General features: G+C 42.3%; 1 protein-coding gene across 3 annotated transcripts in view; it reads right to left on the bottom strand.

Annotated features, from left to right (window-relative positions):
- Nucleotides 1-26,912, bottom strand: part of bahcc1b (BAH domain and coiled-coil containing 1b) — a 69,024-nt gene that overhangs the window by 29,280 nt on the left and 12,832 nt on the right. For all 3 annotated transcript variants that reach the window (XM_054762250.1, XM_054762259.1, XM_054762242.1), the window contains exon 3: nt 5,860-6,018. In XM_054762250.1, coding sequence (XP_054618225.1) covers nt 5,860-6,018 — 159 coding nt within the window. The remainder of the gene's footprint in view (nt 1-5,859; nt 6,019-26,912) is intronic.

Raw genomic sequence — 26,912 nt, 5'->3', positions numbered from 1 at the left:
AATTTATTTCTACAATCTATCATGAAATTGCCGTTAAAAAAAGAAGACTGCTAAATTCACTTTTGCACAAACATGCCTCATGACTTGACATTATTTACAGTGGACAAAGTGGTAACAAAAACCACAGCAGACAGCTACTGCCAAGTGTTTGCAGCATTTAACCAGATGGAATTTGCTCTCCTCCTACAAAACATGTTTCCCCCACAAACCCAAGACAAATTGTATGAATCATCACTTGCGCACACACACACACACACACACACACACACGCACACGCACACGCACACGCACACACACGCGGACGCATGCACACACACGCGTACGAGGTCACTGGGAGGTAAACGGTCGTTTCATTCTGTTCCCTCTCTTCAAGGACGTTGAACTGCTTTGTGGAATTGAAGAGGTCTTGGCGGTGGCGCTGACAGGGTGTAGAATGAGGTTAGGATCACTGTAGCTGTGCGCATGTGTCTGTGCGGCAGTTGAGACGGGGCATTATCTGCAGCAAAATTGCAGCAACGCACCATGCACCCATCTCCACATTAGGGGGACCAAAAGGCTTGAACTGTGTTTGTGTGCATGCTCTGTTCTCAAACAGCCGGTTTCATGCCCCACAGAGTGTCCTTGCTGGCCCGTTAATTGGCAGCCGTTAAAAGTTTAATGGTGGTGGCCAAAGTAAACAGCACTCCATAAAAACTCATCCTACGCATTCCACAGTCACACTGCAAAACCACCAGCACCCCCTTTCTGAGCCGGTGTGTGTGCGTGTGTGTGTTGGGGGGTCCTTTGGTGCACAGAGTGTCTGCATGTTCATGCGACCATGTAAATGCACAAATGTGTACACTACACTGTGTGCGTGCGTGTGTTTGTGTGTGTGAGAGAGACTGTGATTACTCTGAATGGTGAACCAGTGAATCTAAATGGCAACAATTAGCCAAAAGGCTCTATCAGACATCTAAAGCCAATCCCCCGAGTAATGACAAGTGATAAAATTCAGGAGGGTGGGAAGTAGAAGCGAGGAACAAAGACAGGGGAGGGGAGAAAAAAACGAGGCGGGGGACCAAAAGGACGAAGGGTTAGAGATTGAATAAATGACAAAGATAGAGTGCAAGTAAAAGAGACGCCAAAAGAAGAGGGCCTGTCAATATGAAAAGCCTATAATGGGATGTTGCTGCCATGAGGCGTACAGAGAGGCAAGTGTGTGTGTGTGTGTGTGTGTGTGTGTGTGTGTGTGTGTGTGTGTGTGTGTGTGTGTGTTGTTTGGAATAGGCGGGATGGAAGATGAAGAGGAGGAGTGAAAGGGAAGAGGAGAGCTTTGAGATGGAAAAGATGAGAGGACAGCGGCAAAGACAGTAAGGAAGGAGCCATGAAACAAGGCCAGGTGTGGAAGAGTGAGACCGTGCCGATGAATACGTGTGCGTGTGTGTGTGTGTTAGGAAATATGTCATACAACTATGCATTTCTGTGCAGGAGCGTTTCATCCCGGTGTTTGTGCGTGCGTGTGGGTGTGTGTATGTGTGTGCGCATCGGCCAGGTCTCTCCTCTTTGTGCTGGCTCCACACTTCACTCTCTGGACACTAGCCAGATGGCACAGCGCCCAGCGGAGCTCCCTGGCTTGAATTCTTAAAAACAATCATTTGTAGTGTGTCGGTGTGTTTGTGAATGCAAGTGTGCACAGACACACACAAACACACGCACGCACGCACGTGTTCGGAACATCAAAGCTGAGGCACACTGACACACAATCTGTCTGATAGGCAACACACACCCACACCTACACATGCACACACATGCTCTCCATTGACTGCCGCTGCTCTCTGCTCTATTGCTGTCCCGCCGCCCCTTCTTTCTATGAAGCTGATTTATAAGACAGCCACTCCAGGAGACATTAGTGCTCATTTCCAGGGCTTAAATTTTGCTATTTATTGCCGGATGAGCTACAAATGAGCCGGTTGTCTCTTTTCAAAACTGTAACGCTGCATCAGATTTCCATGCTCCTACAGTTTCATTTGAATTTGTCATAAACTGCCAAAGAACGTAAGTGTGTGTTCATTGAGATACTGTATGTGATGTTTTTCACTCCCTCTTATAGAGACAGACATGCTGTTCCTGTACAGTAAAATGTGTATTAAAGGGATTGTATGCAGCAGTTTGTCAAGCTGCCTAGAGGGCTACAAGATTTGAACGCATTGCTAGCATAACATGCCGCCTCTTCCTGCTTTGAGTACGACTCGTGCACACTAGTCATGTTTGTTGTCAGCTAATTTTAGCAATTTGGCAAAGTTTAGCTACTAACGTTCACCATCACTGAATGTACAACCTATTGTAACAACAACATAACTGCAAATTATTGAGAGTGTGTGTGTGTGTGCGTGTGTGTGTACAGTATATGCACTACGGACTAGTAAGTGAATACCAACAGCCATAAGTGACAGCCATGAAGGTCAGTCATATTGTTTGGGCTGAAAATTTAGGACAATTTTTATGCAGATTAATTCGGAATTGTGAAAAATAGACATGTTTTGTACAATCTGTCTTTTAAACCACTATTGGAAACATATGCGATGGTGTATTTATATTTTTTGTTTGATAAAAATGTAATTTGGAGGAAGTGGTATACGGTCCCTTTAATTAGCCAGGGTTTAAAGTCAGAATTAAAAAGCCTTTGTCACTGCAGGACTGTGAGCTTCAGTCATTTATTTTAAAGTGTTTTAGCCTCCCACATTCAAACATCCACAGTGCCAAGGTACCTCCAAAATCTTTGCATGTCCTTGTCTTGTCTAGAAGTCTTTACAGTAGCAGAATGAGTAAAGGAAAAATCAGTCATCAAGTTGATATAAATTAAATGCAACAACATTATATAGATTTTTACTATGACTAGCTTCTGTTTGAATCCACGAATGGAGATGTCAAGACGCATGCACATATACGGTGGTGTGAAAAAGGGTTTGCCCCCTTCCTGATTTCTTTTGCATGTTTGTCATACTTAAATGTTTCTGATCATCAAACAAATGTAATTAATCAGACATCGCAACTGAACACAACATGAAATTTTTTAATGAAACTTTTTATTATTAAGGGAGAAAAAACATCAAACCTACATGGCCCTGAGGGGTGGGCATCTCTGACCACCTCACGATTCAATGCCATTATGATTCAGAGGCCTGCGATGCGATGATAAAACGATTATCGATTCATCTCAATACATCTTTTTTTGTGAGATGTGTTTATTCTAGAATTATTGCACGGTTATTGCACTGCTATTGTACAGGCAGACTGAATTGAGGAAGATTTAGGTCTTTATCATTCAGAGCGCTAAAAACACATATCAATATAAAGTCTGCCGTGCTTAAATCCAGTGCTTTTTTTGTGTTCGGTAGTTTGTCAACTTTTTCAAGCATAATTTTTTTCTATATATAATTTATTTTTACTCACTGTGTACTACTACAACAAAGCATATTTGTAATGATCCACTATTAAAATAACCATGAAACAGTTGCATTTACAGGAGCTATTTGATATTTCTAAAAAAAAAAAAAAAAAGAAAAAATATAGAGATATAAAGAAAAAAGCAGCGGCATGCGAACTCGTTGGCTTACTCTGGTAAGTTTACATTAACTTAAACTGACATTTATGTCAGTTTATCTTCAATACTAGCAATATCCGGTACTAGCAAGAGTAGCCTACTCGATCAACACTGGCCACTTTTCCTCCTCTGAATTACTTTGACACTCCCAAATTCCCTCCACATCTGACAGCCAATCAAAACCATGGGATTCTCGTACAATTTGCCCTGGATGTGAACGCGTCACTCACCAGTGTAGCTGATCACAGCCGCTCGCCAGCACCCGTGTGCAGGGTTTGCTATGCGTTGTCGATGAGTTTTCGGCAATCGCAGTTGTTTGTCACCTCCCTTGTGTGGCGCCCATTACACTTAGGTGCACCAACATAAACTGTCCAGGCGGCACTTCCGCTTTCCGTCTTTTTGTTCCATTTTTTTTTGTTTCGTCAGCATCAATTATTGACATTTATGAATCGATTAATAATTATCAATGTCGGAATCATGATGCATCTAGAAATTGATTATTTCCCCCACCCCTAATGGCCCTGTGTGAAAAAGTGATTGCCCCCTAAACATAATAGCTGGTTGGGCCACCTTAGCAGCAACAACTGCAATCAAGCATTTGTGATAACTTGCAGTGAGTCTCCAAAAGCGCTGTGGATGAATTTTGGTCCACTCCTCTTTGCAGAATTGTTGTAATTCAGACACATTGGAAGTTTTGGAGGGCCACTCCAAAGTTTTTCTTCAGCCATTTAGAGGTGGACTTGCTGGTGTGTTTTGGATCATTGTCCTGCTGCAGAACCCAAGTTGATTTCAGCTTGAGATCACCAAAGATGGCCGGACATTCTCCTTCAGGACCTTAAGTGAGGCAAGTGAGGCCTGCATTTCTTTGGATGTTGTTGTGGGATCTTTTGTGACCTCTTGGATGAGTTGTTGCTGTGCTCTTGGGGTAATTTTGGTTGGCTTGCCACCACTGGGAAGGTTCACTACTGTTCCATGTTTTCACCATTTGTGGATAGTGGCTCTCCCTGTGGTTTGCTGGAGCTTTGGAAAGCTTTAGAAATGGCTTATGACCTTTTCCACACTGATAAATCTCAATTTATATAGTCATGTTAATGAGTTATGTTTTAACAGGGGGGGCAATCACTTTTTCACACAGGGCCATGTAGGTTTGGATTATTTTACCCCTGGAAAGCACAGAAAGTCAAATTCATTGTTTGACCACAAACGGTTAACTGTCAAAAGAGGACACAGTGTGCATGTGTAGATGCACACAAATTTGTGTGTCTTACTGATCAGGAAGGGCGCCGTTGGAGGTCGGTTTGCCCACAGGAGGCCCCTGAAGGTGAGGCTCCGGACAAAGGGGGAGGGGCTGTCTTGGGAAAGCATGGTGGAAATAGGGGTAAGGTTTCTGTTTGTGTGTGCGTGTGTGTCTTCTAGGTTTTACAATATGTGGGATGAAAGTCTGTTTACAAAGACAAAGACATACAAACATTGGACACTTCATTAGGTACAACTGCACAAACTAACAGAATCCCATAGAGGAGCTCAAGCAAATGTGTTATGTTGTTTTATATATTTTGGTTGGTTACCTTATTTAACTGAGAAAGACATAATATTAGTTATGATGCAGCAATTGATACCTCTGAGACAATGTAAATAAAAACTCAGCATCATTACCTTCAATTGTGCAGGTGTACCTAATGTAGTGGCCTGTGAGTGTGTCCTGGACATGCACGCACGCACGCACACACACACGCACACACCTGTAAATTAAGCCTACTATAAAGTATATCATTATGTTTTAGGGTCGAGTCCTGGTTTTAGGTTAAACGTCGTCTTCAGGAAATGAAGGCAAGTCAATGTAATTTCCTCTGAAGCGATGGAAATTGTATACGTGTGTGCGCGTAAGGAGGGTGTACGACCTCATAAAAGCCTCAAAGTGGGTCAGGGGGCGAAGGATGACGAGTAAAAGGAAGTTAAGAAAAAAGTGGCTGTTTACTGACAACAGTAATGTTGATGGTTATGACACCCATTTTGGAGGTCAGAACTAGAAAACTTAAACACAAAACCACATGCTTGCAGAGTTAGATGAGTTGTGCGTGTGCGCGTGTGTGTGTGTGTGTGTGTGTGCGTGTGTTGTAAGTAGCGTCATCTGAGGCATCACAGCTTCATGTGTTAGGCCTCAGATCACTGTTGGTTAAACCACTTAATGCTTCATCGCCATCTAATCCCAAAACCAAAACTTGGATTAACCAGACGTTTAACGCTCTGTGTGTGTGTGCGTGTGTTTGTGTTACCTTCATGTGAATGGGGGAACCAGATAGGGGAGGCGTTGGAATGAGGTCCGGTCCTGTACGACGGAGAGGATGGGGAGGAAACGGGTCCCGAGGGGTGAGACGGGTGGGAGGGCGGTGACCCCAAACTGCTGGACAGGAAGGAACCCATAAAGGAAGCACCTGAAAGACAGAAAAAAAGGTTAAAGGTTGGATTTCTGAACACTGCTGATTAAATTTGGTTCTGGAGAAGAATGACGGCATGTTTAATTAACACAGCATATGTGCAAACAAGCTTCCACTTCCTGTCCCTCTAAACTTTAATAAAAAAAAAACTCATAAGAATGTGGATGAAATTTGGATGAAAAAAATCACGTCCAGCATATCTGGCTGGTAGTAATATTTCCAAGCAGCGCTGTACAAAGAAAATGAAATGATGTGCCCTGCCCTTGAGAAATTAATCTCCTTAAGATAGACATGTACTGAAGATGTCCCAGATAGATAGTTTTCCCTTCTTAACTCATCAAAAAACTTCAAGTACCAATATGTAGTCATTTTACCTCTAATGCAACAAATGTCCAAATCATTCTGATGCTTTAGGGGCTTGTAATAAGGAGAATAGAATCTCTTTGATCACCATGGTGATCCCAGATTACCTACTGTAAGTTTACAATAATGGTGGCCCGACCAGGACAATTCTTATACTGTATTGTGTTAGTTTGTTAGTTCTCTTCATTTATCTTCATTTATTTTTTATGTAATTATTATTCTGGTATTTCCATTTATTCCGGTAATTAGTATATTTGTATTATTTAATGAATTATATTTATTTATTGTTACAATTTACTTTTTTTTAACTTGTTTTTATTTTAATGAGACATCTCTCAATTGTTGCATATTGTACATTTTTCTCAAATTAGAAAATGGTCACATTTCAACACAAGAAGTGAACAAACTATCAGTAAATGCTGAGACATAGAGAAGGGGTAGGGTTAAATAAGCTGTGGTTCTTCCTACTTCTTTTCAGACAACAGCGCAAGGGTAAACATGTGATGTTCCTCAGTGTAACTTGTTGAGCATGTTTGAAACAAATAAACCATAACCAATACCATAAACATACTGTTGCTTTAAAACGTGCAAAACAGGTGAAATGACATGATGTGTGCTTTAGGAAGACTGGAGTCACTGTTATATGTTCAGCATAAATTCCAACATTGCTACTTGTTAAAACCTGATGAAGTATTTGACATATCTACGCGGGGATTCAGTTACACAGTTCCATGGCGTACGCACGATAGGCGTTGAAGTGGAGAGCGAATGGGCTCTGTTTAGTTTGGCTCGTTTGAATGTGTCTGCACTTATCAGCGTGCTCTCATTTGGTAGAACAACCTGAACAGTTGTCGAGGGGAAGGAAGAAACAAATCCACAGGGAGTTAGGTAATTAGTCGCTGGATGGGGAGACAGAGCAAGTGTGGTGGGTTGGGTCGTTACCCATAAACACTGCCTTGGCGAGACAATTACGACAACAGTTCGCATCAGAGCGGCGCATACACATGCACGCGGGGCGCGCGTGCCTCTTCACCCCCACCACAACCCAACCTGACATCCAGGCATTTCTTCCATCTTTTTGTCTTTGTCTTTGTTTACAACCTAGCTCTTCCAAGCATGAATTTATGGAGCTTGCTCTGTGCACTGGGACACAGTCATGCTTCCCCAAAATGTTCCAAACTTTAAAGCATAGAATGTCTTGTTAAGATGAAGGAATACGATTTAAGGAGGGCTAAGGGTCTAGCCCAGCTCCTAAATGATAAATTTATTGATTAAAGTTTCGGTACATTATTTTAAAATTATTTTAAATATGTCACAGAGGTCCCACGATAGTGTATTGGAAGTGTGTTGCCCAAAATCTAGACGCTGAAATTTAATTTTAGTGCTTTTAGTAAGCCAGACTGGCAACACGCTGTTTTGTGCGTCTGGAGCTTTAATGTTCATGAGCTGTGTTTGTCCACGCCTGTCTCCAAAAAGCGTGATTTTTCACTTTATCCACTTTTTTAAAATACACTGTAACTCTTAGGGGTGTAACGATTCATTTTAATAAGAATGCGATTCGTATCATGATTCGTGGTTGTCGATACAATTCAGGGACGATATTGGTTCATTTAGAATGAGTAGGAGGTTGGAGAGATTTGTCGTGTTGCCGTGGACTTATTAAGAACAGCTCCCTCTTTGCAAAAGCCAAAGTGTTTCCACACACTGGACCGCAATGGTGGCTTAATTACTTCTTGCTCACTGGCTTGTCCTCTGCCATCCACCATGCTAAGTTTTGTTGTCTGGTGGTGCGTGGCGATCACATCACAGACAAAGATGTTAGGTCCGGGACGTTGGGTTCTTATTTTTGTCATCTTTTCTTGGTCTTAGAGCATTTTACTTATTTAGGCCCTGTTTTTATTTTTTACAGTTGTGCTTGATGTTGATGATGAGGAGGCGGACCCAGGAGACGCACCAGTTGCTAACTAATGTTAGGGCCTCCTTCAGGCTGGGTTTTGTTCCCTTTGTTGTGGGTTAGTTTTTGTTACAGGCCACACGCCTCGTAGCTGTTACTTCCAGACCTGGTGCCTAGTTAAAACTTCCCTTCTGCTGTTATTACCTATTCTGCTTGGACTATTTCATTTAGTCTCAAGGCGTCTTTTCTTCAGCCACCTTTGCCGTGAGTACTCGGTAGACTTTTGTTGCACCTTTTTTTTGAGTATCACATCAGACCCTGCGCCTCGCTTTTACTTGCTACCTGCCTTTTGCCTCCTGTTTTTTCAAGCCCCGGGCTTCGCCTTTCATTCACCTGCTTTTTGCCCTGCGTTTGGAGAAATAAAGAAACTATTTTCCTGCATCTGCCTCGCCTTTTTGGGTTCTACACTCTGACATAACAAAAAATAAGATAAGATAAAATAAGATATGCTTTATTAGTACCACAAGGGGAAATTCCAGTTTTAAAGCAGCAAAAGCAGAGTAGAAAAAGCACACAAGAGCATAGAAAGTGCAACATCAAGGTAATACAAATCAAGAAGTTATATACACTATTTTCAGCTGTGTACATGTTGAGCAAGCCAAAAAATTATTGCACGGTTATTGCACTGCTATTGTACAGGCAGACTGAATTGAGGAAGGTTTAACGTCTTTATTATTAAAAAAGCTAAAAAACACACATCTATATAAAGCCTGCCGTGCTTAAATCCAATGCTTTAATTACTAGTATCTATGCAATCGATTGACTTGTTAGATCGATATATGTCGTCTGGGATGTCAACTTGCCGAACGCAGATCGATGTAGTTGAATCATAGGAATATAAATCGATACATCCATGAAGTAGATGAATTGATACACCACTAGGAACTCTGCACTTGTCCAATGTAATAGATGCCATATATTACATACAACAACGTAACATTTAGAACACAATTTAACAAAGGCTCGTTGATTCGCTGGAGAAAAAGAAAACGAGCAAAATTACAGCTCCCATGTTTGTAGCTGAGCCAATGATACAGTCCTTGGCAAAGTGCCATGCTTTATTTTAGGATGTGTAGCAAAGCCTGCTTATTTTATTTTTTTCTTTTATACAAAGATGTCCTTCATGAAGTGGTAGGCATATACAGGGGTGTGAATGTGTTTGCCCCCTTTCTGATTTATTTGTTGCATGTTTGTCACACTTAAATGTTTACGATCAAACAAATTTAAATATTCGTAAATGACAAAAAATTATTGCCCCATAAACCTTTTTTTTTTCCCTGTCCTGTCCAGCCTTTAAGGCAGATAGAATTGTAGATCTAAATGCCCTCAAGTGCTCAACAAATTTACTCTGCCAGGGAGAAGTGTGATATACAATTCCCCTTATACAGAATTTATTTGACTTTGATGCTTGTTATTAAGCAAATTTGGAGCGACCGGACCGGAGCAGGAGGGGACAGAGAAGAAGAGAAAAGAAGGGGGGGGGCGGGGGGATGAGAGGGGGAAAAAAAAAGAGACAAGGACAACAGCAGCAACAACAATTGTGACAACAAGAACAGAACAACAGAAACAAACACAACTACATCAGCAAATAAATGTCTCTGATGACTATAAAGACGAACAAGGACATAAGGACAAAGGACAAAATAATATTAACAACCACAATGACAATGCTGCATTGAAACAGTCACACGTAATACTTGTAGTAGTCATGAAATGATGAACTATGATAGTGATCACAATGACAATACTGCATTGAAACAGTCACACATAATAGTAGTAATGAAATGATTATCTATGACAGTGAACAGAATGATAATTACTGTAATGCACATCATTGTAAAAAAACCTATAATCATACTGCTGACATCACCGTCGCTGTAATAAAACCAACAACATAATAACACCCTGGTTAACTCAGTGAGTAATGTGGGGAAGTACTTACAGTACGTACTGTGAGTGTGCATATGTACGTGTGTACAGGTATCTCTGTATGTGGGGAAGTCTTCATATATATATAAAGGTGCAAGAATGTGTGGGCGTGTAATTGTCACTGAGAATGCATGAAAGGAAAGGGGCCGCCCTCCACCTCCCAGAGAGCCCCGCCCCAAATAGCCAGGCCGAGCCCCCGCCGCCAGAAGGCCACCAGGCCCACAGGGCCAGGCAGCACAAAGATCAGCGCCCCAAGAGCCAGCCCAGAGAGCCCTCCCCCCAGGGAAGACCAGCAAGGGGCCTCAGAGAGGTAATCCAGCCAAAGACAGGGCGCCGGCGGGCCGGAGGACAGCCAACCCCTGAGACCAGCGAGATCACACCCCACAAAGGCAGACGGGTACTGGGGGCCACACACCGGCAGGCCCAGCGACGCCCCCACAACCGGAAAGAAGCCCGCCCACGCCGGAAGCGCCAATCCCCCCCACCGCCACCCCCACCCCCAGGGAGCGGAGCCCGGCCCACCCCGGGCCAACCCCCGCCCGACCCCCGACACAGGACCGCCCCGCCCAGGGATGCAGGAGGCACACCCTCCACCCACCCGGCGGAGGCACGGGCAGCAGAGATGTATCACCCAGCACCCGACCCCACGGAGCAAACCCCTGTATGCCCCCCCCCCAAAAAAACAAATAAATAAATAAATAAAAGCGCACACACACACACACGCACACACACACGCACGCACGCGCGCACACACACACATGCGCACACACACACGGGCGCGCACATGCACACACACAGTGGTCGACTGCCCGACGGCCGGAAGTCCCGCTCTATCCCCCGTTGGTAACCCAAGGAGCAGCGGAGCCGGGGACCCCGGGGTCCCAGACATAAACCTAATAACTGGCAGGGCCACCCTGAGCAGCAACAACTGCAATCAAGCGTTTGCGATAACTTGCAATGAGTCTCTTACAGCGCTGTGGAGGAATTTAGGCCCACTCATCTTTGCAGAAATACTGTAATTCAGCCACATTGGAGGGTAGAACATAGAACTGCCTTTTTAATGTCATGCCACAGCATCTCAATAGGATTCAGGTCAGGACTTTGACAATGCAAAGGCAAGGCAACGTCTTCAATTTGTTTTTCTTCAGCCATTCAAAGGTGGATTTGCTGGTGTGTTTTGGATCATTGTCCTGCTGCAGAACCCAAATTGATTTCAGCTTGAGGTCACCAACAGATGGCTAGACATTCTGCTTGGGATTTTTTGGTAGACAGCAAAATTCATGGTTTCATTTGTCACAGCAGGTCTTCCAGGTCCTGAAGCAGCAAAACAGCCCCAGACCATCACACTACCACCACCACATTTTACTGTTTACTGTTGGTATGTTTACTGTTGGGGCAACAGGGGGGAAATCACTTTTTCCACACAGGGCCATGTAGGTTTGGATTTTTTCTCCCTTAATAATAAACAGTTCAATTTAAAAACAACATTTTGTGTTCAGTTGTGTTGTCATTGAGTAATATTTTAATTTGCTTGATGATCTGAAACACTCAAGTGTGACAAACATGCAAAAAAAATAAGAAATCAGGAAGGGGGCAAACACTTTTTCACACCACTGTACATGGGACGGGCTCATCTAGCTACAGTAGGTGCACATCAGATGTGGTGTTATGTCCGTGAGGCAGGAGGGTTTTCCTTCAAGACGTCATAAAAACACGGAGAGACACATTGAGTGTCTCTTCTCTCTAAAGTGGAGCAAACAATCAAGGAAGATGATAGATATTTATCATGTTTGATGCTCATTAACAGGCTTCAAGGGCTCATACTGCAGTTATAACATTACATCTTGCACCACATGAGTCTTTTAAGAGATGTGTCCATGTGTCCAAGACCTTTGTCCATGTAGTGTATGTTCCATGCCCTGTAATTAGTAGGACAAAAAGTGAAATCCTTTTTTATCCTCTCTTTCTGGTCTATTTTTTCCTGCCTCTGTCAAAATATTTTTGGAAGATTTTTTTTGTTTGTGTTGTGTTTTTTTCTTTTTTAAGCTCCAAACCATGCTTGTACAACTGTAGATCAGTGGCCTTTCAGCCAGTCATAATAAAACACAAGCTCATATATGTCTCAGGCTGGTTTCACAAGGCCCCCTGGCAGTGTGGGCACGCGCGCACACACACACACGCGCGCGTGCGCACACACACACACACACATACACACACACACAAGCACGCACACAGACAAGTCAGAAAGAAAATGATACACTCGCTGGTCTGCCTGTACCTCATCTTTTATGACATACAACAGAGAAAAGCCTGTTTTCAGCAAAGCACTACATTTTTAAAGTTACAGTCATCTTAAAATGTCTCCAAAACCTCCATAAAAGTTCATGTTGATTAAATACGCCAATAACAAGCTTTATTTCAAACAGTCGTCATACTGATTAGCACTCTTGGAGTTAAAATACTTAGCGTTCCACTGTGCCCATTTCTTCCCACAGCAGTTCTCCAGTCAGACCTCCACCCTTCCCCCATGTCTCCATCTTTTTTCCATTTACTTATCTCCATCAATATTCCCTGTTTTGCCCCCATTCCCTTTTCCTGTCACCTCCCTCCCTGCCCGCTTGGTCTGTTTTCTGTTGACAAGTTGAGGAGAAAATCATATTTGCCCGCTTCCTCTGGCCTGCTGATATGGAAAGTCATCTCAAAGGCCAGCCGCTAACGTAAACCTTATTTCTGTCCCTGTTTGCTTTCTTTGCCCCCTCCACCCCTTCGTCTCTTCCTGCCCTCTGTTTCCGCCTTTGTTTTATCCCGATCCCAACATTCCCTTTCCATCTGTCACCGTTACATCCTCCCGTTGTTCCCCCGGTATAAAACTGAGCCCAAATTATTATCATGAAAAAAACAGAGTGCATGAACTGATGGGGTATGTCAGCAGAGGGCTTCATGAGACGCAAGGACGAACTAAACAAACGCACGTTGACCCCACTCAGCCAGGCTTTTGTTCATCACATCGGCCGCAGACATGCATCCAGATCAAAAAAATAAATGCAACTGTGACCCAAGTGAACCTGAGATTATGTGGTGCATGTTTCTATATGTGTTATTTACTATAAACAGTAGCTGCTGTCTGAGAACGTTGCCATATTCGGTCTCCATAGTGGTAATTAAAGTAGAAAATGCTCTTGTATGCTACCCACTCTCCCAGATGGCATCGTGAGACGGAAAAGTGTGTCAATACAGACGCAGTGAATCCTCAGATCAGATGCTGACAATCCAAGACAGCAAAAATCAGAACTTTCTGTTCACATTAATTCCTTCAGCTGTACTGACAGTTTGATTTGTTGATTTATGATTGACAGTAAAGGATTCCAAATCTGATAGAGGAGAAAGAAAAGGAGTGGACCTGCAGGTTTGGCTGCTTAGCATATTTCTGGTGCCGCCATAGATAACAGTGCTAAAAATAAGTTTCCAGGCATCTTGAAGTGGAGTTTGGTGCCAAATATCTGTACAATTACCAGAGTAAAAGCATTCAAAATGTCTGACACCGGCTTTAACATTGATTTTTAACGCTGAAGTAATGAAAATAATAGTCATACAACACTTCTTTATTCAATTGTAATACCAATGAGGTCACTATGGTTGCCCTAAAAAAACACTTACATCATTATAAGAATATGCCAATGCCAAATTTGATTATTTTATTGTAATCTAATGGAAAAAGGAAGCTCAAAAGAAGGTAAAATGAAATAACAGATGCATTGTACTTAAGTGCCCTCATGTTTTCACAGCTACAAGGCAGCTTTTTATGTCCGTCCATTTTAATTAAACATGGTTCAAACAGGGCAGACTGTCAGTTTAGAACCAGTAAAGGAAAAAATGCTAAATCCACAGAAGAAGAAGGTGTCAAATGATGAAAAGCAGCCAAGGTTAGAGTCTTATTTTTGGATGATAAGAAATCTCACATTTGTTTTAAACCAATCATATAAAGTATGTGCAGAATGTTGCATGTGGCGACATGAAACAAAAAAATCTGGTGTGTGTGTGTGCGTGTGTGTGTGTGCATGCGTGTGTGTGTGCGTGTGTGTGTGTGTGTGTGTGTGGCGGGAAAAAAAAAGCCCTGTAGCCTGTATTTGTGTGATTTTGTGTGTGTGTGTGCCTCGGAAAAGATCGAAGGTGAAACCAAACAGCGAGATGAAAGACAGCAGACCACAGAGTCCCAAGGTTTCTCACTATTCTACAGAGGAGAAGGGAGGATAACGGAAGAGGAGGAGGAGTACGACAAAGAGGAAGAAGCAAAGAGGGGAGGCGAGAAGGAAGACAACAGAAGCGTGGGTGTCATGAGCAGTGATATGACATGTCACAAGGCAACGTGCTCTCATAAGAATTTGTATTAAAAAGTTATGCAATATATTGTGTTTTAACAAGACAACACAGTCCACAAACATGGTGGACATGCTGGTCAGAAAGCATTATATAAGTTCAGAATTAAAAGTGATTAGAGTACATTAGCTTTGTATCTAATTAATGATAATAAATGAACTGAATAAAGCATTGAATACAATTTTAAATGAATAAAAATACAAATAAATAATTGAAACATGAAAGTTAAAATTTAGAATTTAAAGTGCATTACTATAAAGTCTTACGGCTCTTAGGAATGTTTTAAAATTTTAAAAAAATCAAAATTGCACTAAATAAGACCACCAAACTTGGTATTTCACCTATGCACTGAGGAAGGAAGATGTCATTAAGCCAGACTTTACCCATTGGAGTTTCCATACTGTTTTCAGATGACCTTATGTATTAGTGTGGGTAGGACAGGGGTGTCCCACTTTTTCACCCTGCGAGCTACTTTTAAGATGACCAAGCCCCAAAGATCTACCTCCTACTATATATATATAGAACATATATATTTACTGACTTCATAAATATGAGCCCTATTTTTTTCAATGAATATTAAGTATTTTAATGTCATTTTTTAGTAGCTGACTGCCACTCACCAGTTAAGAATAACGGTCTTTGTTGAATCATCAGAAGTGCTTTTAGCAAATATTATATAATATATAATACTTGATTTGGTGATGCTACTCCAATAGTAATATGCAGCAGGGCTCTTGAGAGACGTGGTTATTGGTCTCAGACTGTTGGCTTTAAGTTTGCGTGGGAATCTTCACGTTTAATTTGCGTGTTAAAATGATGACTTTATACTTGTATATTTTCAATTCTTTTCTTGTAAAAGTATTTTTTGAGCCCCTAATTCTCCTTTGTATATTATTTTTGTAATGGCAGTGAACAAAACAGATGCACAATTGGTTGAATGGACTGGTGCCAATCAATATACGCCAACACACACATTCACGTGTCTGTACATGTCTGCTTATACACACACCTAGAAGCATGACCACTTGACAATATCCCTCCGACTGAACATCAATATCCTCCCATGTCCTATTGCCAGAACCCTCTGTCCACTTTCACTTTCTCTTACACACACACACACACGCACACACAGCCTACTACTGAAAGAGTCTGTCTGTACAATCTCACTATGTGTGTGTGTGTGTGTGTGTGTGTGTGTGTGTGTGTGTGTGTGTGTGTGTGTGTGTGTGTGTGTGCGTGTGTGTGTCAGAGGTTCTGACTCGTTAGTTTGGCTGCTACGCCTATTGCCGTACACTTGGCAAGTCTCTCGTCAGTCCGACCCTTTCATAAGCCTCCAACCACCAAGGGCCCTGGCACGGAGCCTCTAGCCAGTATACGTGTGTATGTTGGAGTGTGTGTATACATGTGTCTGACTCTGTCTGTGTGCGTGTGTGTGAGTGTGTGTATTTAGTGGCAGGAGTCAAGCCAGACCTTTCTGATCTGTTTTGACACCACAGAATTGAACATGTGACAGGGCTACTCAAACAAGGCAGTCGCAGAAGGCTCTTGGAGACACACACACACACACACACACACACGCAGGCACGCACGCACACACTTGGGACGCAAACACATTCAATGTGTCAATAAGCGACTGAATGGTGCTTACAAAGAATATGTTCGGAGACGGGCGGGGAGAAAAAGAAGTTCTTTTGCTCGACGACATCCAGATAGCATTTTTCCTTCCGCTCTATCTTATTATTCATCAACCATTCCTCTTGACTCATTCATGCTGGAGTGAGAGAACCAGGGAAAAGGAGGGTGTGTGTGTGCAGGCAAACCATGGCGTGTCACCTGGGACGAGCGGCTGCACTGAATCACATTACGGGAAAAAGAGTGAGAGGAAAGGAGGAGAGAGAGTGGAGGGGGAAAATGAGATGAAAGAGCAACAAATGAGAGATTTCCCTGTGAGGCGCATAAATCAGCAGACTATGAACAGCACAGCTCAAAGCCTGACTCCCAGATTGCGGACACACACACGCGCACACACACTCCACACACACACAAACGTCTCTCTGCACAAACCCAACTATGATCCCCGCATCAGACTTGCCTGTAAGACACATCACCTGCTGGCTGGGGGTGTATGCTCATTACACAAAGCAAATAATCAATCATTAAATGGACTTGCAGGAAGGATTAAATGAACAGTCTCAGCGCGACAAATGTTTCCATTGGCAAATGTGACCTACAAAACACACCGTCAGAATATGACTAAGAAGGAAAAAGTTCCTATTCCCCTCCACAGACTTTTTGGATGCCACACACCCCCACCTTTAACAAGAGGAAAGACCATATATGGTCAGAGTAGTGTGAATGCCCATGAATACACACAAATGAAAAGCATAAGGTTACAGATGCTTTAGGAATGTCTTGGTGAGACTCAGTTTTATTTAGCGTGTGTGGAAGCTTGTTCTTGGAGTTCAGGTCCTTCTCCAGTCATGCCAGTGCCACACCCTTGTGGTCCAACACATACACATCCTCACACGCACACAAACACACACACACACACAATTAGACAACAATGATCTGTATATGCCTGGTACTGGATTAAATACCCCTGGTGGTCCAACAGCAAATCAGAGCCAGAGACAGGTCTGCGTGCTTGTTGATGTACGAAACAAAGTTGGGCCAAAATACAAGTTTAACACATTAATTTAATTAATGTGCAATCCCTATTTAAAGCCATGTCCTCTGGTGCTGGATTACGTCTCCACCTACGCCTTAACATGTGTTCGTCATTACAATTACAGCTTAAAAAACCTTGAAGGTTGGTGTGAAAATATCACTCTAAGGCTCCTTTCTCTCGTACAAACATTGCACTGAAATCTTTTAAAAACAGATTTTTCTGTGACATTTGCAGCAGAAGAAAGGCTACTGCAACTTTAGGTAGGATAGACATTCTGTTAAAAGCATTATTAATTATACATGGTAATTAAGCAGTTAAGTAAATCTGATAAACACATATTCCATTTGTTATTTTTAATTAATTTATTTTTAGATATTGTCTTATAAATAGAATTTTTAATGGAATTTGTCATTTTCAACATTCTGAACTACCTTTGAACATTTGCTATATTGGAAATTTCCCATAAAATAAGGGAAAATGAGGGAAACTAAGAACTGAGTGGAACGGGAGCCGTGCTGCTATGGCAGAATCAGAGAAGGGGGTTTTTTTTCAGAAAAGTTAAAATACAGGAAAAATAGGGAAACTATTAAAACAGGAGGGCACCAGGAAAGAAGGGCAAGATATGTGATTGACAGGTATGACTCCTCCTTCAATGCCAATGTTGCATTTAGCAAAATAATACTGCCAGAGGAGATGAGAGAAACAAAATACAAGTTTTGTATTTAAAAACAGGTTTTGTCGGACCACAAAAATGAAGCAGCAGAGTTACTGAAACACAAAATTGGAGTCACTCCCAAAACTTTCGGCCACAACTGTACACTGTTTACCTCTTTTTCTCTCCTTTTTACTTGTGAATTGCAACCACTCCAGTTTAGTCCTTCCCTTCTGCTATGTAGCCAACATGGCGACTCTTGTGGGTGGTTAATGTCCATTGCTGCACACTCACCATTTTTGGCGTGTGTTACTGGCAGCACACTGCATTTTGCCATATTTCTCAATGTGCACTTATGCACTCAAAATGCTAATGTGCACAAACTGAGACGTGATCCTTGTCTTACATCATGCGGCTGATGTCCTGCAATTCTTCTGGAGGCTGCCAGTGAGGTAAGTCTGAATCAACAGTGCCTCTGCTGGCTGCTGCCAAGTAGTGCAATCCATTTTGAAGCAATTTCTTCATGACACGATTAATCAACAACTGATTGCACACAATTGACAGCATTCTTGGTGACGACTTAATTATCATGCCTGGGTTTAGGTCAGGGCTCTTACAGTAAATTCTTCCAAAAATGGCTTTCTGGACTTTGGAAAAGTGTGGTGATTTTCAAAGTGAGCAAATGCATCTCTGCTAATTTCAGACTAATTAATTAAAAGGTCTGTTGTTCAGGTTGTGTATGTACTAGGATAGTGCTTCTCCAATGAAAGCAAAACACCTACGCAGCAGAGAAACAGCAAGGTGGTGCACTGAGGAAATAGCCCCCCCCTTTAACCACCGGACAAGTGTGCCAATGCCAGACAGCATCCACTCTGCTTAAGTGTCCTTGGGCAAGACTTGTTGCTGCGTCCTGCATGTCTGCAAAGGTCAATTACCCAGAGGGGATCAAATATGGAATTATTATTATTACAGTATGCTACTCATAAGCCATCCACATACACCACCCATCCGAGAGTCATAGCTTAGTATCACTGAAGCAGGATATGTGTGCGTGTGTGTCGACACATGACTTGTGTGTGCTTAACCACGCTGCACCGTATCAACCTGCACTATCGTGAGTTGAGGGGTTGTGGTTCCTAGAGAAGCACTTTACTTAAATTAGACTCTCAACGGCTCGACGCCAGGTGTCAGCCTCAGTGTGTTTGTGTGTGTGTGTGTGTGTGTGTGTGGTGGTGGTGGTGGTGGGGGGGGGGCAGGCTGCAGTCAGTGTGTGTGCGAGGAGACTAAACAAGACAGAGGATCGGCAGACAGCGAGCGCAACAAGGGAGTGCGCGGAGGAAGAGAATGGGAGTCTGTGATGAAGAGAGAGAGAAGATGAGAATAACCTAGTGTGACCTTATTTCAGCACCGCTTTCCCTCCTCTCCTTATACTCCTTCATTTCACTCATATTTACACAGGAATAAAAAGGGATTATTGGATAGGGAAGATGAAATTAAGAGGTGGGAGAAAATAAAGATGAAATAGGGGAATAATAGAATAGAATTTGAATAAATCAGATTATTTGTATTATCAGTCTAACAGTCTATCAGTATACGGTAGTTTTAGTCATCTGTGGCTATTTTTTGTTGACGTATTCCTGCATATATTTTGATTCATCCAATTTAAAGTGTAAACCTATGAGAAAATAGCTGTATGAGAAGCGTACTATACTCAGTAAAAATTACTTATTTGATGGTTACAGTGCACAGTTTAAAGAAAGAATATGTAGGCCTACTCACTTTACAATAAAATGCAACTTCAACATCATGTGATGGTCTCTTTCAATTCCATATCAAGCCATGCAATATGCATGAACTGCTACAAATTGATATACACCTCAACACTCTAATGATCCATTACAAGAGCTGCAATTAAAAAAAGCAAAATATAACAATCTTTGGTTCAGGACAACAGATGGGAATAAATTCAGCAACATGTTTATTTTGGAGTTACCCGTAGTTGTGTTGTAGAACTGCACATTTTGCACCCAAAAACATGCTTCTTAATTAAGTTATAGTTTAACTTCCAGTGTACAAATCAGATCAAAACAACACACACACACACGCACACACACACACTTGCTTAAGTACAGTTTAGTACCACAAATAAAAAAACTGAAACTACCGTACTAGCAATTTCATCATAGCAAATTGTATTTTTTTATATGTGAATGGAATGTAATTGCTAATGGGCTCCTCTATACACTGTGAGCTTTTAAGAGAGAAAAAGTGCTTATCAAACAGATTTATTCCAATACACAAAATGAGTAGCATCAGATGGCCAAACGGTCTCTGTTTTTAATTATTTTTGAAGCATATCGAGAACATAAGAAAATAAAATGTGATAGGACACACACTGGTAACATAGAGTATATTTATGCATATATAGACAAAACTGTCTATATAAAGCATACACACATGCTTCCAAACATTAGAAAAACACAGATCAAAAGGACACAGAGAGAGAGACAGTGGGCGGTTATTAATGAGACAACAAGAAGTAAAAGACACTTTAGCAACAATCAAAGACGCACATAGAAAAGATGGCGAGAGAAAGAAAGGTAGCAAGAAGAGGAGTTGTGCTTTTAATCAGCCTGAATCCAAAATTTAGACAGGCACATGTAGAGGCACAGGCAGCCCCAGCGGGATTAGGACCTCAGCAGTGTGTGCGTGCGTGTGTGTCCCGTGAGACTGATTAGCCATGAATGACTGATGACGGATCTTTGTTGTTGTTGATCTTTTTTTTTTTCCTCATAGCTTTCTCTCTCTCATTTCTTGTTTTTTTTTCTCACTATACTCGCAGCCTGGGTGAAAGCATGGGAGGGGATTCTCACACACACACACACACACGCACACATACACACATGCATGCATACATACATTGGGCTCCATGTATATTCAACAAAGGCTCCTGAATATACTTAATGCTTTCATGTGTGTCACTGTGTAACGATCCATGCTGTTCCACACAGCTGCTTCTCTCCATTTTTCTTCCTCCCTAACTGATGTACGCACACACACACACACACACGCACGCACTCACACACAGCTATGTATTACCTTTTTAATGTCTACCTGTCTGTCACACCAATCTGTTCCGTCTTTATGACAGCACAACTATGAAGAAACCTCCAGCATTGGGGAGGCTTTGTAATCCTCACCTCCAGATGAACCTCCAGCCCCACACCCATCCATCTAAGCCCCCCCCCCCCCCCCCCCCCCCAACAAGAAAACAAACTGGACATAGACCTGCCTGAATGGAAAACCATTACAATATGAATGGGGCAAACAGCTGAAATGAATCGAGGAGACAAGCAGAACACAAGAAACGCATCAAACATGTCGAGTGTCCGCAAAGTCTGGCCCTAGACGTGACCCCACCCCCAATCGACTTGCATGAGTAAAAAGCCAGCTTGTCTCAGGTGTAGTTTGACTTGGTGGCTTTTTTCCAAACGCATGTGGCAAGGAGACTGTGACATCATGTCTATCCTACTGCCCCCCACTGCAAAGTGATGTCACCTCTCGGTCACATGGCGTAAGAAAGGGGATTGCCTTGACCTCTGTGACAAAGCCAAGAGCCCGTAAAACAGCAAATGTCTGCAAACACACACACACACCCACGTCTATTCACTCATTGTGGTGCTTTCATATCAGAGGGAGCAGCCACATAAAAATCACATAAAACACCTTGTATTGTATTTTTAAATAGACAACTCCCCTTCCTTACAGAAAGATGCTCTTTATAGAATTGTATTTTTCCAACATCACTATAATTTCTCTGACTTCTATACTAGCACACTGGGAAAATAATCAATTATGGGAAAATACAATATAGGTAAAAGTACACTATAATGAGGAACATACAGTATAAAAGGTGTCTAATATTACATACATGAACAAATATTTTTATTATGGATAGGCCACATTCATTTCTTGTGGTTTGAATAAATTCTGGGGATGAAAAAAAAATCACTGCAGTCAAGTACTAAGTAAATTTTCAAGAAAATTACAAATTGTCAGTTTGTCTTATAAGTTACATTCAAGGCACATCTAAAAATAACTGGTATTTATTGGTATTATTATAATAATGAAAATATGATAGCATATTTATATTATATTTGTAATAAATTATTAAAAAAAACAAAGTAAAACTGGTCACACAGCACCAGAAAATGACATTTTATTCATTTATTATTTTGTTGTACATTCAACCATAAGTTAATTGTAAGGTCAGAGGTCACAGATGATTGGCAATTTCCATTTCTATATAGGCTCGGGTTCTTCTACACCATACTCACTTAAGCATGCTTTTGTGACCCCAGCTTTGCGCACTGGGGCACAGAAAAGAGCCTTCACTAAACTGTTACCCGCACAGTTGGATGCATAATTGTCAAATATGCTGAAATAAGTCATCTAAAATATGTACTTATGTTTGCTAAATGTACTATGTTACATGCCAGTGCTCAGTGCTGCAATCCACTGACGACAGGAAGAAAGAAATGAGGCAATGTGGAAGAGCAGTGAGTTGAAAATGAGACAGAAATCGGAGCGCTGAGAGAAGCTGGTATGCTTATGCGATGAGCGTGTGTGTGTGTGTTTTGGAGTTAGATGGAGATGAGCGAGATGTAAGAGGTGGTAGGGGGATGAATTGAGAAGAAAAGAGTGACAGGGGAGAATGGGGAGGTGCAGGGTTGTGAGGAGGAGGAGGAGGGAGGGCTAGAGGACCACTCAAAACAGAGAAGGGGAAGCAAAAGAGAGAAGCAGAAGGAGAGGAGGAGGAAGGGTGAGCATGTGGTGGAAGAGGAACGGGGCTGCGGCGAGTGGAAGGGAGGTCTGGCCTGTGAGGGAGCAGAAGAAGCGGGGCGTGGGGGTGGGGGTAAAAAAAGGAGAGCATGGACAGAGAGAGTCTGGCACTTTCCATTCACATGCCAGATCATCAGATGGCGACGTGCGTTCACAGTTCCAAGATGTTGAAACCGAATGGGCCCTTCAAATCAGCACCGCCGACAATAAGCAGCTGTTCACATGTTGGATGAGAGCTGGAGATGAGACAAAAGACTTTCTGTCCTCGGAGCAAACGTGTGCCTGGGAACAAATGCGCGCTTCCCTCAAGACTTCAAAAAGGGTTTCACTTACCCGTAATTGTCTTTTAGTAGAGTTGCATGCATGTGACCCCTTAACAGGCCTGATAGTCCTGTTGGTATTATTACCATGATGATCTTGATTTGATGTGCCATAATGTTTGTTATAGATATATTTTTAGTTTTGAAGAAATGGGAAAATCAAGACCACAGAGTAGATAAATCCTAATGTGGATCAGCATCAAATGTTTTACTTTAAACTTTCCTACTGTCAATGTATGAATTTTGCCTATGATTCATGCACTATTTTACAAAGAAATTGTATTCACATCACCACTCAAAAAACAAACTGGTTCTTCTTACACCACCTAGTAGTAGTATTAGTAGTTGTAGTGGTAGTAATAGTAGTAGTTTTCCTTAAACCTAACAGCGATAAAAACATAACTTCCTTGCTGTCATTTAGTATTGTGTAGTATTTGATGACCGCAGCCATACATTTAGCAATTGTCCCCCTACAATTATTTTAGAAGGTTATGTTCATTTAATTTAGTTGTATTTTTTGCGTATATGGTACAGTATATAGTGCCAGATCAGAACAGAAGTAATTAAGGACGTATTTTGTATAGAACAGGTATATACTGTACTTCGTTTTTTATTCAACTAATGATTTACTTGCTGACTTGCTCTCGCTCTCTCTATTGCGTGCTGAGGAGAGGCACGTCTTGTGAACCACTGTCTTGCTTACAATTGACATTGCGATTCTCTGTGATAATTATTTCACTTGAACGCACTCACACACGCACGCACACACTCACCCGCACACCCAAACACACACACCATGTTCAGGGCCATGGGTTTACGTTTTAAAGAAAGCGCACTGTTTTTTTTATTGTTGTAAGCATTATTAGATGCTTCACAGTCTTGTTCTGCTTGGAAGAAACTTCCAGTGGTCTTTCTGGCGTTCTTCACGGACTATTCCGGAAGGATAGTTGACAGGGGAATTTCTTGATATAAATGAATAGAAAGACTGAAAGTAATGCATCAAAACATGCCACACTCGCTCTCTCGACAGTACATTCATGCATGTAATAAAGACAAGTCAAAAGTCAATTAACATGATCGCTCCTCCTGTCAGTGGGTAGAACCAGGGCGATGGAGCCAACTCACCCTGGCCAGCAAGGCTGTCTAGGGAACGGGGAAAGGAGCCAAGGCAGGGTTTGTTTGTGATGACGCTTAAGTCAAATAAATAAAATAATCATTGTTTAGAAATTAGACTGCATATTAGTGTGAATTGACATTGCAGTTTTGTAAAAAAAAAAAAAAAAGAACAAGAAAATTGTAGCCTTCTTTCTATTACAAACTGTTTTTGTCCCCCTCGCCACTCTGAAGCTGTAAACCCAGAGAAACACTTTTTAGTATGTCTTAAGAGTACAGTATGTAGGGGAAATCTAGTTATTGTACACATCTAAAGCACAAGTAACCTGCCTGAAATTGCCACTAAATACTGTACATTTGTAAAAGTTCTACCAACACATCTAGATTACTCTATTGGAAAACCCCAGAAATCCCCACCACTACACAAGATGAAAACGTGTATATCGCCACCCTGCATTGCAGAAGATGCTCTGTCTAAAAATGTATTAATTATGTAAATTACAAGAAATTAAATACGTTTTTGGTGGTGACAAAACAAATATGTACAGTGTGTTTGAACAGAAGTCAATAGACAGTTTGCGGCATCCAACGGCAGCTCAGCTGGCTGCATTCTCCACCAGCTGTCTCCTCCCTGCAGGGGGTCATCTTGCACTCCACACCCCGGACGTGCTCCCTGTACACGGGGTCTGGTTGAGAAGAGCCCAGTCTGTCTGAGATGGGCACATCCATTGCTGACTCATCTCACACACACCTCTTCTCTCGCTTTCACTTCCTGTCACTGTCTCATGAGACTCCAGCCTGAGGAGACGAGTATGGCGGCCAGTGGGTGCTGTCAGGCGATTGTAATCCAACTGGATTACCAACCAGGTGGAAACATTCAGCCTCTTCTTTCCATCCCTCCTTCATTAGTATTCTCATTCATCTTTTCCACTTTCTTTAAACACACACACATAAACAACAGATGACTTTTGCTGACTCACAGTCCTACCTGTCATTGTTACATTTGAAAATAAGGGAAATTACCTCCCAAACTCCCAACACCCACACCCCACAAGAAAAAAATTATCTTGTCATAGGGGTTGGAAAGACTTGACTGCCCACTGCCAATGCTCTGCACCATTGTTCTCGCAGATTGATAGTTACCATTGTCATCTGCAGTATCGGAGTGGATTTTTAAAAAATTAGTTAAAATATGGGAAATTTACGGGAAACTATTTAAACCGGAGGGCGATGGTAAAGAACTGCAAAATATGCGAGTTTCCCGAGAAAAATGGGAGGGTTGACAGTTATGCTGACAGTTCTAAACAATACACACGTGGACCGTCCTCTGCTCCCAAGTCATGTGAGATGTGTGTCAATAAGAGACCGGAGGGGTGTGTCTCATCTGTGCTGCCCTGACGATCAAATCTAAAGAAAACGAACACACACTTGCATGCATTTGTGGCAGAGGAACAGTGTCAGTGTGTCTCAAACATGACTGAGCATGAGAGAAGCAAAGGTGTGTGTGTGTGTGTGCGTGCATGCATGTGTGTGTGGTGCAGGGGAGGGGAAGAAAGAATAAGAAAGAAAAAAGAGAGGTGATGGAGAGGTTATCTTTTCCAACAGAAACATTGCGATTATGGTTTATTACTTTTTCAAAGCGCACATTCGGATGTGTGTGTGTGTGTGTGGAGCTGCACATGTGCGCACACACACACACAGACCTTTCTTTGTGTGTGTGTGTGTGTGTGTATGTCTGTCTTAGTAGGTCACACGCATCTATCTCTCTCTCTCTCTCTCTCTCTCACACACACACAAACGCACGCACACGGTCATGTAAACAAAACTGCTGTCTGGGAAGTAACACACCTGTTCAACGACAAGCTGTGCCACGCCCTCCATAATACTGCACACCTGTGCTACTGCAGGCTAAACCTTCATCTCTCCCTCACACACACACACACAACTACAGCCCAGGGCTAACCACACGGAAAAGGAAAGAAAGAAACTGGATGAACAGCAGAGAAATGAGAGGGCATCAAGGCAGACAGAGACAAAGGTTGTTGTCCCACTGCTCCTATGACCAATCTCAATGCCTGTGTAATATCATTACGAGGTTTTATCAAATGGGAGGGCGAGTCTTGTGCCGTTGGTATGCTACCATCATTCCATCGCCTTGTCAAATGTGTCAATATCCAAGCAGACACCATACTGATCTAAATAAGAGGCTTCAGAAAAATTGATGGATTGCAAGCTTTTCCATTTGTTGATATACTCTAGCATGTGTTTTGAGAAGGTAGGAGCTGTATCTCTCACACACACACGCACGCACACACACACACACACACACAGCCTGAGTATGGTCAAATCACTACCCCCTTGCTGAGGCCTGGAGCCAGGCATACAGCTCTCTAAATCTCTAAGGAGGGGCAAGCACAAAAAGGTAACCCTCTCCCCCCATCCTCACCTCCAAGCAAATACTCACATATAGCAACCCCCGCCCTCCCATCATCCGCAAAACAGCAATCCTCTATGCCCATCATGTCAGTCAAAACCCCATCAGAGACATGCATGGAGAGTCTGGATATCTGCAAGCTCAATACAGTGTCATGCACCTTGAGACCCACTGAGAGGCCCCCTTGAATATATTTCAATAGCATTATCACCCCCGCATTACTATGCTTTCTCCCCCCT

Source organism: Dunckerocampus dactyliophorus, chromosome 2, assembly GCF_027744805.1.
Source record: "Dunckerocampus dactyliophorus isolate RoL2022-P2 chromosome 2, RoL_Ddac_1.1, whole genome shotgun sequence".
Taxonomy (NCBI): domain Eukaryota; kingdom Metazoa; phylum Chordata; class Actinopteri; order Syngnathiformes; family Syngnathidae; genus Dunckerocampus; species Dunckerocampus dactyliophorus.
The sequence above is the reverse complement of the archived record's forward strand: the minus strand, read 5'-3'. Positions and strand labels throughout refer to the sequence as shown.